Below are 12,710 nucleotides of genomic sequence, written 5' to 3'. Positions count from 1 at the left end.
GTATCCAAGTTGGCTGACTTCTAAATGGCCACCATGGTCACCACCCATCTTGAGGAGTTTGCCCCCTCACATATACTAATGTGCCACAAACAGGACTTTAATATCACCAACCATTCCCATGTTATTACGGTGTATCCATATAAATGGCCCACCCTGTACTTTTAAGATTAGGCTTCAAACTTTCCTTTTTGCTAAAGCTAAATATATTAATAGACCTCTCTGCATCACATCATTAGTTGATAATCTCTGACTCTCTCCCACAGCGTATTTTTGTCCTGTCTTCCTCACCTCCAACATGTCACAGAGTTTGCTGCCCCTCCCTGAACCTCGAGGTTTCTCGCTGTTCAAAGGGAGTTTTTCCTTTCCACTGTCGCCAAGTACTTGCCCATAGTGGTCTGTAGCTTACAGTATAAAGCGCCCTGAGGTGATTCTGTAAATCACATAAATTCTCTCAGCCTTCTTGCTCCTTCCAGCACTGAAGACTCTGCCCACTCCCAGAATGCACCAGGAGAGAGGCTGCTGTGAGTAAGCTGCAGGGAGACATGTGGAAGATGAGCACAGATAGCCAACATGTTTTTGTTCATTAGCCTATCTGTAAGGACGTCACCTGCTGAGCGAAGCAGTGAAACAGCTGCTCCATGTCTGCGGCGAGATCTCTGTGCAGACAGCTGAACGACCCGAACATGCTCCTGATCTGCAGAGCCAGCCCATTAAAATGAGGGAGCTCTTTCAGGAGCAGCGTGTTCAACATCCTGTCAGGAGGAGAGGGGGAGTAAAGGAGGTCACACCAGTCACAGCTCCAACCATCAGAAACCAGCTCCCACCTGTACGCATTGGCCACAGCCTGCTCCTTGTAGCTCAGGTTGGGTTTTCCTTCGATCACTTTGTAGCTGAGAAGCTTGTCGAGTCTCTTTCTGATCAGATTCCTCGGGCCCATCCAGAGGTCCCAGAGAGCACAGGGCAACTGGTGGATCACCTCATCCTCTTCTTCTGGAAGAAGGAATAAAGAACAGACCGACATCAGCAGACCGTCGTCCACTGAATCATCCTTTCACGGGGGGCAAAATATGCATGTCCACCTCTACATGCGCTCAGAGACGTGGCAGCCTGTTTCTGACCTATGATAATGTTCTGAGCGTGTGAAGAGGAGATTGGAAGCGGGATGGAGGATGCAGGCCGTCCGCTAATCAGAAGCTGTTTGCAAAGACAGAAGTCTGTGATGTAATCTTTAAATCTCCTGCCACACACAGGTGATACAGCGAGAGTTTAACTAGTGCTGTTTCTGTCCTCGTAACTGGACACGAGCTGACAGGATGCAGCACTTCCTGCACCTGTAAAGACCACAGCACTGCTCTCAGAGTTAATCAGAGTGGCGTAGTGATCTCCTTGTAACAGATCGGTGCCTTTTCTCCGTCCAGTCCAAGTCAAAGTCCTCCGTGCAGCAGACAGGAAGCCCCACAGACCAACCACACACAAACACATGTGTGACCTCCTGACAGAGACTCAAACTTGTGACTGCATGTCTGTAATGATATGCTGCTGCAGAGGCTGACCTTGAGTCACAGCCTGAAACCTTTATTAAAGCCGTAAAGAGTGACTGCTGCTGACCTGTGCAGGCAAAATCACAGACACAAAGTCATGTTTTACAAATGAGTTTATTCAGTTTTAATGTTTAGTCACTAAAGTCCAGTAAAGCTTTGCAGTGAACAGACAGGACAAAGTGTGTGCATGAGTTTACCTGCAGGTGCTGCAGGTACATTTTCATGTTCTCCAGTAGCTCCAAGATGCGGTTTTCCAAAACATAGAAGAATCTTTCCAGGGCATCAAATTTCTCACACTGCTGCGTTACATAAACCAACTGTGCTCTTACAGGTCATCACGCACTGCTTTGGAACATGTAGTAATGAGGTCAGTGTCAGTAGGAACCAAAGGTTCAGAGGAGATACCCACCTGCTGTTTGTGAGGTGCAGCCAATCAGAAGACATTTGTCTTATAGGAGGAGCACCAGGATGACGTACAGAATGATTATTGTGAACTGTGGAAGTATCACTGTGCCTGATTAGACCTCCCACTCGCCCCACTCCACTGCTGTGCTTCCATCCAACAGCATCTGGTCGAGGTGTAACTGTCATGATCCACCATTGGCTGTCCTGGGGTGTGGTGCCTGACTTCCAGTGGTCATCTGATCTTCACACCCATGCACTGTGGCTCATCATGGCTGAATAACACTGAGCATACTTCAGGCCCTTGGTGTCCCTTGGTAGTGTTAGTGTAGCCCGGCTTAGTCTCTTGCTGATCTTCCCGAGTGTTGCTCTGACGTCTGTCTCCATCTCCCTTATATAGACCTTCCTGGACCTGAACCTGTCTTCTCTAGACCCTTCCCAGTTGAGTGTGAGTGAGATTGAGCACAGTGTGGACTCTGGATTTGGACTGAGCATACGCTCCCCTTTTTCCCAGCCCTGGACCCCTCTTCTTCCTGATTCACTGTATGTAGAAATCAGCGGTGTTGTAAATAAACCCACTTGTTTGATAACACAGTTCAGAGTTCAACGCCAGCAAACGTGAAAGTAACTTGCTGCGAGACATCAACCCAAATGTTGGTGGACTTGTTTGACACAGTTGACACTGTGAGGATCAGAGAAAAATCGATGATTGAAAGTCGATCATTTATTCTGACCATCTCATGACAGATGAGATTTTTTAAGGTAGACTTTACATGCTGAGCTGGTCTGTGAAGAAGAGTCTGGAGCTTCCCAGGAACAAGGAAGTGATACCTGTGTGATTCAGGAGCTCACCTGAGCTTAATCACACTACTTCATCTGTAAATTTATGAATTTATAAATGCGCTTTAAACAAATAGAACAAACAACAACCACTTCCTGTTTGACTTCCTGTTTAGAACGACAGAAAGACTGAAACTGTGAGGGTGACACGTCAAAGTAAAGGTCTGGTTTCAGGTCACTTACAGAGACTCTGCAGGAAGTCAGGTTTTCCAGGCTGAAGCTGCTTCTGGTCCGGCAGGCACAGGAGACGGCTCGATACGTCAATCACCTCTTCGATGTGCAGAAACATGCTGTCCAGGCCGGCTGGAGACGGCTTCGGTCAGAACAGGTGGAGGGAAGACATTAAATTAGGGTTTTACACCTGCTATCAGATGTTTCTTTAACCGCAAAGTCTGAGGGTTCTCCTGGTTCCCCATTAAAACCCATATGCTCCCATTATAAACCATGTACTCCCATTATAACCCATATACTCCCATTATAACACACATACTCCCATTATAACCCATATACTCCCATTATAACACACATACTCCCATTATAACGCATTGTTTTCATTTATTTTGAGTATATAAAAACATCAGAGCGGGAGGAACGCTGAAAAAGTGATAGTGATGTGCTGCAGCAGCATCAGGGCATGGCTGACTTCTGACCTCTGATTATAAAGGTGGATCTGCGCTCGTGCTGAATGACTGAGCAGTGGTTGCGCTGGTTGCTGGGAGGCTGAACAATGCACAATCCAGCAGCTCATCGGCCTCACAGAGCCACCATTCACCCATGCCTTCACCCTGCTCCTCCTCCTCCCCGTGTCGTGTTTCACCTCCCCTTTTGCATGCTCTACATTCATCTCTTATGGAACACAGTTCATATCTCTCCTGCTCCCTTGTTGTGGTTCCACAGCTCAGCTCTGCTCGCCCATAAAGCCTGATTTCATTATGTTTTATGAGCCCTCATTTCATTAGGACAGTGACAATAAGCCGTTATTTAGCAGTTCTAAGCAACAGAACAGGCATAATGAAAAGCAGGTGATAAGAAGCCACTGAGAGGGTGCAGGATGCTAAAACACTTACAGTACCTGCTGCAGCTTTACGTTCAGCCTTTTTCTTTTTGCTTCTTTGTGTTGTCACTTTAAATCAAAGCTTGTCACTGTGACTGTATACACCTCTCTGCATTTATTCACTGCTTATCATTATTATTATTATTGTTATTATTAATTTATATATTTTATTTTTTTCCTGTCCTGTTCGGCTCTTTTGCCATCAGAATTATTGTCTAAAGGTGAAGAAAGATGCCCAACGGATTTACTTTACCAAATGGACCATCCCAGCCTTGCCGTAATGGTCTATTTGATACACCTTTTATTGTTTATATTATTTTTTTTCACTTGCTAAATACGGGACAGACTTGACTGGGGAAAAGAAAGGGGAGAAAGAAAAACAGCGGGGAAGAGGGACGGGTATAAAAAAAACAACAACCCCAAAACAACACAACAACAAAATAAGCAGACAAAAAATACATGTATCAATTACCTGGATCACCTGTTGAGAAAGAAAAAAGGGGAATCAAGCAGAAGAAAAAAAAAGAGCAATTTAATAAACAACATCACGATGATCTATGGGAATATAACAGTAAATACTAAATATTAAACATTATTGTGCAGCACGTAAGATTGACAGCGCACAGTGTGCTTTGAGGTAGCAGCCAAAAAGGGTGTAGTTTGTGTGTGTGAGCACCCATGTGTACACCTGTGAGCATAGAATAGAATAGAATTCAACTTTATTGTCATTGCACATATCACAGGTACAGGGCAACGAAATGCAGTTTGCATCCATCCAGAAGTGCTTTAGCCATGATATAGATATATTACAAAATATATATTAGCAATAATATAGATATGTAAGTATATTACAGAAATGGGTCTATTATGGTATGTAATATGTACACGGTATGAAGTATGTTATGAATATGCTATAACTATAAGTATGTACAGGCTGTAGTGAGTACAAGCTATGTACAGGCTATGAACAGGATATAAATAAGAAAAAATCTGTACAGAATATGAAATAAAGAACTATACAGAAATATGAGATATACAGCTATACAGAAATGGGAACTATGCAAGTTGTAAACAGTTGTAGAATTAAAAATTATCGTATGATTATTTACACAGAACTATACAGTAGTGCAGTTAAGAGCCTTTATTAAGTGCTAGTGGTTGTGAGTGGTGGTTCAGTCCATGTTATTATTGTGTGTTTGAGGGTACAGTTGTCCATTGTCTGTGTGTGTAGGTGGTTGTGGGTGTGTGTATGTCCAGTCCATGTGTTAACGTGGGTCAGATGTCAGAAGGCAGAGTTCAGGAGTCTGACAGCTGTGGGGAAAAAGCTGTTCCGGTACCAGGTGGTCTTAGTCCGGAGGCTCCTGTAGCGCCTCCCAGAGGGCAGGAGGGTGAAGAGTCCATGTGATGGGTGACTGGGGTCTTTGATGATTTTCCCAGCCCTTTTCAGACACCGCTTCCTGTAGATGTCCTTTATGGCAGGAAGTGGTGCTCCGGCGATGCGCTGGGCAGTTTTCACGACCCTCTGTAACGCCTTCCGGTCCGAGGCAGAGCAGTTCCCGTACCAGACTGTTATACAGTTGGTCAGGATGCTCACCAGGATGTCTGAGGACAGGTGATTCTTCCTCAGAGTCCTCAAGAAGAAGAGGCGCTGGTGAGCCTCCTTGACCAGCTTGGAGCAGTTCGTCGTCCAGATGAGATCCTCGGAGATGTGGACTCCCAGGAACTTGAAGCTACTCACATGCTCCACAGCCGTCCCCTTAATGTAGATGGGTGGATGTGGGTCAGCATTCCTCCTGTAGTCCATGATGAGCTCCTTGGTCTTCTCGGTGTTAAGCAGCAGGTTGTTTGTGTCGCACCACTCAGCCAGACAATCTACCTCCTCCCTCCTCACTGTAGCATGAGCGCGCTTGTATTTAAAAGGTTCCTTCATGTAATGATCTGCTAGAGGGTGTGGGGTGCCACAGCCCCGTCCTCCAGGGCATGAAGCAGGCATGGAGGAGATCAAGACTCCAGACATCTAGAGGCCCTCAGAGCACAAGAGACCAATGAAGACCAACAGAGGGGCAGTCGCGCCACTATCCCAGAAAGAGCTGAGGAGAGCCCCAGATGAGGGGTCACTCAGCAAACGCGGGGCAGAAGTCAGGGAGGATTGCAGTGACGTGCCCATGAGCTTCGCCGGCAGCCAGCTGTGCCAGGGTGACCGAGCCCCAGGCCGAGAGACTGGGGGCACCCAACCCCCAAAGTGCCCCGAGCGAACCCCAGGCTCCAGGCCCGACAAGCAGCCACCAGGAGTGAGCCGGTGTGTACCTGGACGCCCATCCCCGGACACAAAGAACCACTAATGCACCAATGTCTGAGGGAGTCCGCCACTGGCAGGGGAAGTGGTGGTGGGGGGAGATAGGCCTCCAAACCTTGGAGGGCCTTAGATGTCCCCAGAGAGGTGGCATCTGACACCCAACCTGACATATAGACACAGACATTCAGGCACGCACATATACAAACGGGGGTGTGTGTGAAGACTCCAAACCTCCCCCCGCCCGCTCATATGTAGTGTTGATGCATGTGTGTTCTAAGGTGCATTTAAAACCCAGGAGGGCATGGAGCTACCTGCCAGAGAGCAGCAGGTAAGCGCATAGCCCCTCCTGATAGCCCTCAATGTATACGTGTATTTAAAATTGAGAGGTGGGCAACGACGCCAGGTGTGAGGTTGTACACCCTGATGGTCTTTTGGATTCCGTGTAGCGTGCCCACCCCCAAGGTCCTATATGAATGTGTTATGAGAGTGTGAGTAATGTGAATGTCTAAGTTGTCGGATATATAAAATTGAGGCACAGGCAGCCAGAAAGGGACAGAGGAAGGGGATGCCTCCCCTGCACCCTGGTGACACACCTTTACCCCAAGGCCCTCCATGTGTGGGTGATTGTGGTGGAGCGGGAAGAGGGAGGCAGCTGGAGATGGGAAGGGAAGGAAGGGAGGGGCAAGTGACCCCTCCCTGGAGCCAGCTGACCCCAGTAGGCACCCCCATACTCTGCAACCCACCAGGGAAAGGGGGCCCAGGCCCATCCGGACTGGAGCCCAGTTCAGCAGAGCCGCCCAGCCCCAAAGAGCCCAGGACAGCCCACCCGACCCCACCACAGAGAAAACTCCACCCACCCCATCATCCACTCATCTTCTAGACTACACAAGACAATAGACGCCCAGGCTGAGATCTTCCTCCACCTCTCCTATATCTCCCCCTCCTGCAAGATGTAACAGCCTCCCCCACCAGTTGAAGAGTCCCCCAGGTGGCTCGATGCACTGGCGGCACCCTGTGCCAGGGCTGGGCCCCCATACACCCACCCGCCCACAACCCCGGCGACACACCAACCAGGTCCCAAGCCCCCAAGGCCCAGCCAGGGACCCAGCCCAGAGACGGAGCACCCAGGGGCAGCCAGGCTACCAGGTCAGTAACCCACGTCCGTCAGCACAGTCCCTCCCCTAGCCCCGCTGCACGCAGCCACGAGGAAACCATCACCTAAGAGCCAACAGAGCCCTTAATAGGCCATGACCGCTACCCCGGGTTGTAGTGATTGGATTTCCGTCTCTTTTTAGAGATCCGGCTCTTTCGGTTCGGCTCACTAAAAAGAGCCGGCTCTTTCAGCTCCGAACCGGCTCTTCGGGTTGTTTTGTTGCTTTAATAAATTTATTATTAACAATAATATAAAATTATGCACAAAAGGAATTACTAATGTAAAAAAAAGTGGTTTTATTTATATATGTTTATATATAAATATATGCGGTGGCCCCTAGAGACAAAACGCGTACAAACTCCAAAACACATTTCTAGTTTTAACTGAACTTCCAAAGCAGAGCTACTAGATCACTTAAATTACACAATTGAAAGCATGTGTGTATTGTTTGTGTATTTATACACACGCACTCATATATATTCAAATAATTTTAAAAAAAGTTCATTTACCTGTTACTACCACACACCAAATCCGGTCATTGGTACTTGCTGGCTTGTGTAGGTAACAAAGGCTCAACACTGCGCCTAGCATCCTGGAGCACTTCTGTTGTCTTTTTTACGTGTTTTGAGTTTTTATGTGCTTCTGAGTTTGTACGTGTTTTTACGTGTTTTGGAGTTAGTATGTGTTTTTATGTGTTTTGGAGTTTGTACGTGCTTCAGAGTTCGTACATGATTTGAAGTTTGTATGTGCTTTGTCTGTAGGGGCCACCGTAAATATACTTTTATTTATTCACTCCACATAAAATGTAATAAATAAATCATATAATACAAAAATCAACTATTCACATTTCAACTTTTAACTATTTAAATTTTCAGCTTTTTCCTTTTCCAAATTTAAAGTGAAACAACACAAAACACTGCAAACCACAACACAATTAAATATAAATTAAAATATGAAAACAAAAAGAAGATGCATATTCTCTGTCATATGGGCCCGCATGAATAAACTTTCTGAATCCTTTATCATCTGCAACCGAAAATAGTTGTGGATGATTACTATACCTTTCTAATGTCACGTTGTTATCCCTGGCTCTCTTTCTCTCTCTCTTCCTCTGGCTCTGTTCCTGTGCTACTGAGTAGGGCTGGGTATCGTCACTGATTTCTAGAATTGATTCAATTCCGATTCACAAGGTCCCGAATCGATTCGATCAACGATTCGATTTAATTCGATTCGATTTAAATCTGGGAAATTTTGACAGTCAGAAATATTATAAATCAGATCAGTACATTTACATATTTTTGTATCAATAAAAAGGAAGCTGACACACGCAAGACTTTATCACAGGTGTAAGCGTCACATCAGATGCCTTTGTGTCAAAGTAGCTGAAGATAAAACACAGAAAAACATAAAGGTGATTTTCCTGGCCTGGGATTTTATAAAAAAATATTCTGCAGTACATCAAAAACGAAAGAAAATCATTAATCAACATATGAACATTACGTCTGACGTTACAGCGGTTTTATTAGAGACACGGTTAAGCATTTTGCCTTTTGAATAATTTTAAAAAGTTTAAATTTGTTCAGTATTAAACAGCAGAAATGAGGTTTTCTTTTCGGAAGAATGTAAAAGGGAAAAAAAACAGCGGCCGACAGCGCTGTAAACAACGGTAGACTTGTGCTTAACAAGCAAGCGAATAATGCAGAAAATTGATTTTTAGACGTGAAACTGTTCTTGAAGTACAGAGAGAGAGAGGGCCCGGTGGCGCCTGTGTCCGGCAGCCTCGCCTCTGTCAGTGCGCCCTAGGGCAGCTGTGGCTACAATGTAGCTTGCCATCGCCAGTGTGTGAATGGGTGGATGACTGAATGTGTAAAGCGCTTAAGGACTAACCATCCATCCATTCGCTTCCGCTTCTCCTTTTCAGGGTCGCGGGGGGCGCTGGAGCCTATCCCAGCTGTCATAGGGCGAGAGGCGGGGTACACCCTGGACAGGTCGCCAGTCTGTCGCAGGGCCAACACACAGGGACAAACAACCATTCGGACTCACATTCACACCTAGTGGCAATTAGGATTATCCAATTAACCTATCCCCACAAGCTGCATATCTTTGGACGGTGGGAGGAAGCCAGAGTACCCGGAGAGAACCCACGCAAACACGGGGAGAACACGCAAACTCCACACAGAAAGACCCTGGCATGATGGTGGAATTGAACTCAGGACCTTCTTGCTATGCGGCAACAGTGCTAACCACTGTGCCACCGTGCTGCCTACTTAAGGACTAGAAAAGCGCTATACAAATGCAGGCCATTTACCATGTGAAGGGTAGTTTGGATCTTCTTTTGCTGCTGGTTCTGTCAATATTGGTTGGAGAGAGATAAAACTAACAGCTTTAGAATCGGCGCATAAAGGGCGTGAACACAAAGCGTGGACCCGCCGACAGATCAGAATCAGCGAGCTGTCGACTTTCAGCCCCGACCGTGAGAAAGGCGACATCTAACTGATTCTGATCCGCGGGTTGCGCTGTGTGTTTAAGTCTATGTGCAGAATCCGTGTTCCTGCTCTCATTTACTGTCTTAGCTGTTTGGTGGTTGTTGAAATTTTGTGAGATTTCGCCAGAGATTCTGGCATTTCAGGAAAAATAAATTAATATTAAAAAATCGATTCAGGATTTTAATGAATCGATTTTATGTTATCCAAGCCAGAATCGATTTTATTAGATAAATCGATTATAAAAACCCACCCCTACTACTGAGTGTAACTACCGCCCCTCCCCCCTCTGCCCAGCGTAAAGCACAAGGCTCGCATGCGGAGTGAAGTGGAAAAAAAGTGCGAGAGAGAGGCTGAGAGAAAGAAAAAAAAAAAACCCACGTGACGGCTCGCGATAAGGAACCGGCTCGCGTCGTTCACGTCAAAGATCTGGCTCTAAGAGCCATTTCGTTCGCGAACGACCCATCACTACCGGGTTGAGCTCTCCAAGCAAGATGCTCCTGGGGAATCCCCTGACGCCCCAAGCCTGTCCCTACCCCTACACTGCTTATTATTAATGTCTGGCTCTCTGCCCCAGCGTGTCTCTGTCCCCTCCCCGCCCAGCCTTTCTTCCTGTTAAAAGGGAGTTTTTCCTTCTCTTCTTCCTCCACAGTTGGATGACCTCTATGAACAAGCAGGTTTTTCTGTATTATTGTGAGGTCTTTAGCTTACAATGCTTACAATGCTGAGTTGCAGCAGGCGCAGCTAGCTCTTCTCAGACTCCACGAATTTCTGGATGGCCACGTGATAAACATGCTCTCCTCTGGGAAACTGTCCTGAGACGAGAGTCTCCGAGCAGTTTTTCTATCTTCAGGCGGCGCCTGGCTTTGTTTCCCCCCTGGACTGTATCACTCCTCAGCCTGTGAATTTTGAGACTGTTTTTAGTGTTGTTTCACCCCTAGACTGTGTGGCTCCACAGCCAGTTTATTCAGACATGGCCAGTGTTAACACTCCTGCATCTGTGACTGCTCCTGAGCTTCTCTCTCCTCTTCCCGTTCCTGGGCCCAGGGCGGCTCGGGTCCAGCCCTCTCCTGCACCTGTTACAGTTCCTCTGGTGAGGGTGGCTGGGGCCCAGCTGGTCCCTGCTTCAGTCCCCAGGCTGGTGGAGGCTCAGTTCATCCCTGCCTCCCTTTTGATTTATGGTGCTGATCAGTGTTGGTCAAGTTACTTGAAAAAAGTAATCAGTAGCTAATTACTGATTACTTCCCCAAAAAGTAATCTCGTTACTTTACTGATAACTGATTTTCAAAAGTAATTAATTACTTAGTTACATTTTAAAAACACAACTTACAACCTGAATAGGTGATGAAGCGATAGATCTTTCAGCCCAATTCTACTTTTTCTGCATAATCCATCATACAAAATGTAATCAAATGGAAAAGTCCCTTTTTAAAACTTGTTTTATTAGTTTTAATCTTTTAATTTTATGCATCAAGCAAAAATTTTATTATATGCAACATTCTCTGACTGGAAGAAATTTGCTTAACATTTAAACTTATTTTCTGCACATTCCAGCACATAAAATATTTATTTTTTGTGTTTACACTCACTCTTTCAAATAGATGCAAGTAAAACACAGCAGAAAATAAATAACATCAAAGACTAGCGGTCCTGTTGCTCTATTTTCACCTGTAAAGCAGGAGTAGCATAGGCGGAGGTTTGCCCTGGTGCAGGTGTGCCGCGGCGGTCAGTTGAAGAATCCGCGGGCTTGCTTGGAAGTTTAGGGGTTTTTTTCACTGTAAAGAGAAGTTTTCTTCCCACGCACAACGGACGCTAATGTTTTTGTCACTTTTTATGGAATTAAACTGAAAATAAGGTCAGTAGTTCCACGCTTTAAATGCTGCATGCTCATACTCTCTCCTGCATTCGATATATGATCCATTGTTGATCTGCACACAGCTGTTGTCACGAACGTCGCACTTGCTTACGTCACTGTCATGAGACATTCTGGCAAAAAAATCACGGTTTTAGTAATGCAGTAACGCAGCGTTCCTACGGGAAAGTAACGGTAATCTAATTACCGTTTTTGCAATAGTAATCCCTTACTTTACTCGTTACCTGAAAAAAGTAAGTAACGCGTTACTGCCCATCTCTGCTCAGAGGTGTACTTTTATTTACCATAAGCCGAACAAACTTCTTCACACTCTTAGATGATATTGGTTAGCACAAATCTCCACTAAATGTATTTGACATTTTATTATGCCATCTGTGTTACTTTCCTAAAAGTAGCCTGAAAATTAATGATCTTGAGCCTGCAATGTGTTGTAATGTGGTTTATCCTGGCGAGCAAATTCTATGTGCAGTCTGAGGCAGAATATTATCTGTAGCTAAAGCTGTCAAACTGCAGTCTGTCAAACGAAAAGAAGAGAGAGCGTGCCATGGAAAACGTAGGGACAAAGATGAAAGCTTCAAACATTAGGAAAAGAGAGCAATGAAAGATTAATACTTACTGGAGCTGTGACATTCTGCAAAGTGCAACAGCCACTCCTCCTATACAGCCTCAACACCCTCACCCAAGCATTCCATCTCGAATGACACTTTTCTGTCCAAGAATTGACATTCAAGTGCTCCATTCCTTAAGACCTCTCCTTCCTACTTTTCCCCTTGAACTTTTACCCCCTTTTTTACTCATGTCCTGATGAGAATTCATCCTGAATCACTGTCTGGATGTGATCAAAAGTGATGAAAAGTCCATCTATCCCTTCTACCTTCCTTAGTTCCCATGAGAAAACACTGTTTGTTATTCATGTGTCACTGTTGCGATCATATCTATGCATGACTCTATGGTGGCTTAAAGGATAGAGGGCAAAAGGGCCAAGGTGAGAGGTGACAGTGTGAAACAGAGAGAATATGATAATGGAAGGATACGGAGAATGAAAAGGAGAGTGGGGGCAGGGTTTAG

General features: G+C 45.6%; 1 protein-coding gene across 1 annotated transcript; it reads right to left on the bottom strand.

Moving 5' to 3' along the window:
- Window positions 1–298: 298 nt before the first annotated feature.
- On the bottom strand, window positions 299–12,416 carry arhgef37 (Rho guanine nucleotide exchange factor (GEF) 37; the record flags this gene model as incomplete). The annotated part of the gene is given in 12 exon segments (XM_082505367.1): window positions 299–451; window positions 453–530; window positions 608–752; window positions 825–990; window positions 1,119–1,237; window positions 1,375–1,417; window positions 1,420–1,492; window positions 1,739–1,840; window positions 2,196–2,484; window positions 2,717–2,774; window positions 2,967–3,096; window positions 12,259–12,416. Coding segments are annotated over 12 exon segments (1,479 nt in total). The 5' UTR covers window positions 12,382–12,416.
- Window positions 12,417–12,710: the final 294 nt, after the last annotated feature.

This window comes from Aulonocara stuartgranti (genome assembly GCF_965226115.1).
Source record: "Aulonocara stuartgranti genome assembly, chromosome: 2".
Taxonomy (NCBI): domain Eukaryota; kingdom Metazoa; phylum Chordata; class Actinopteri; order Cichliformes; family Cichlidae; genus Aulonocara; species Aulonocara stuartgranti.
This window is presented reverse-complemented; position numbering and strand designations above follow the sequence as displayed.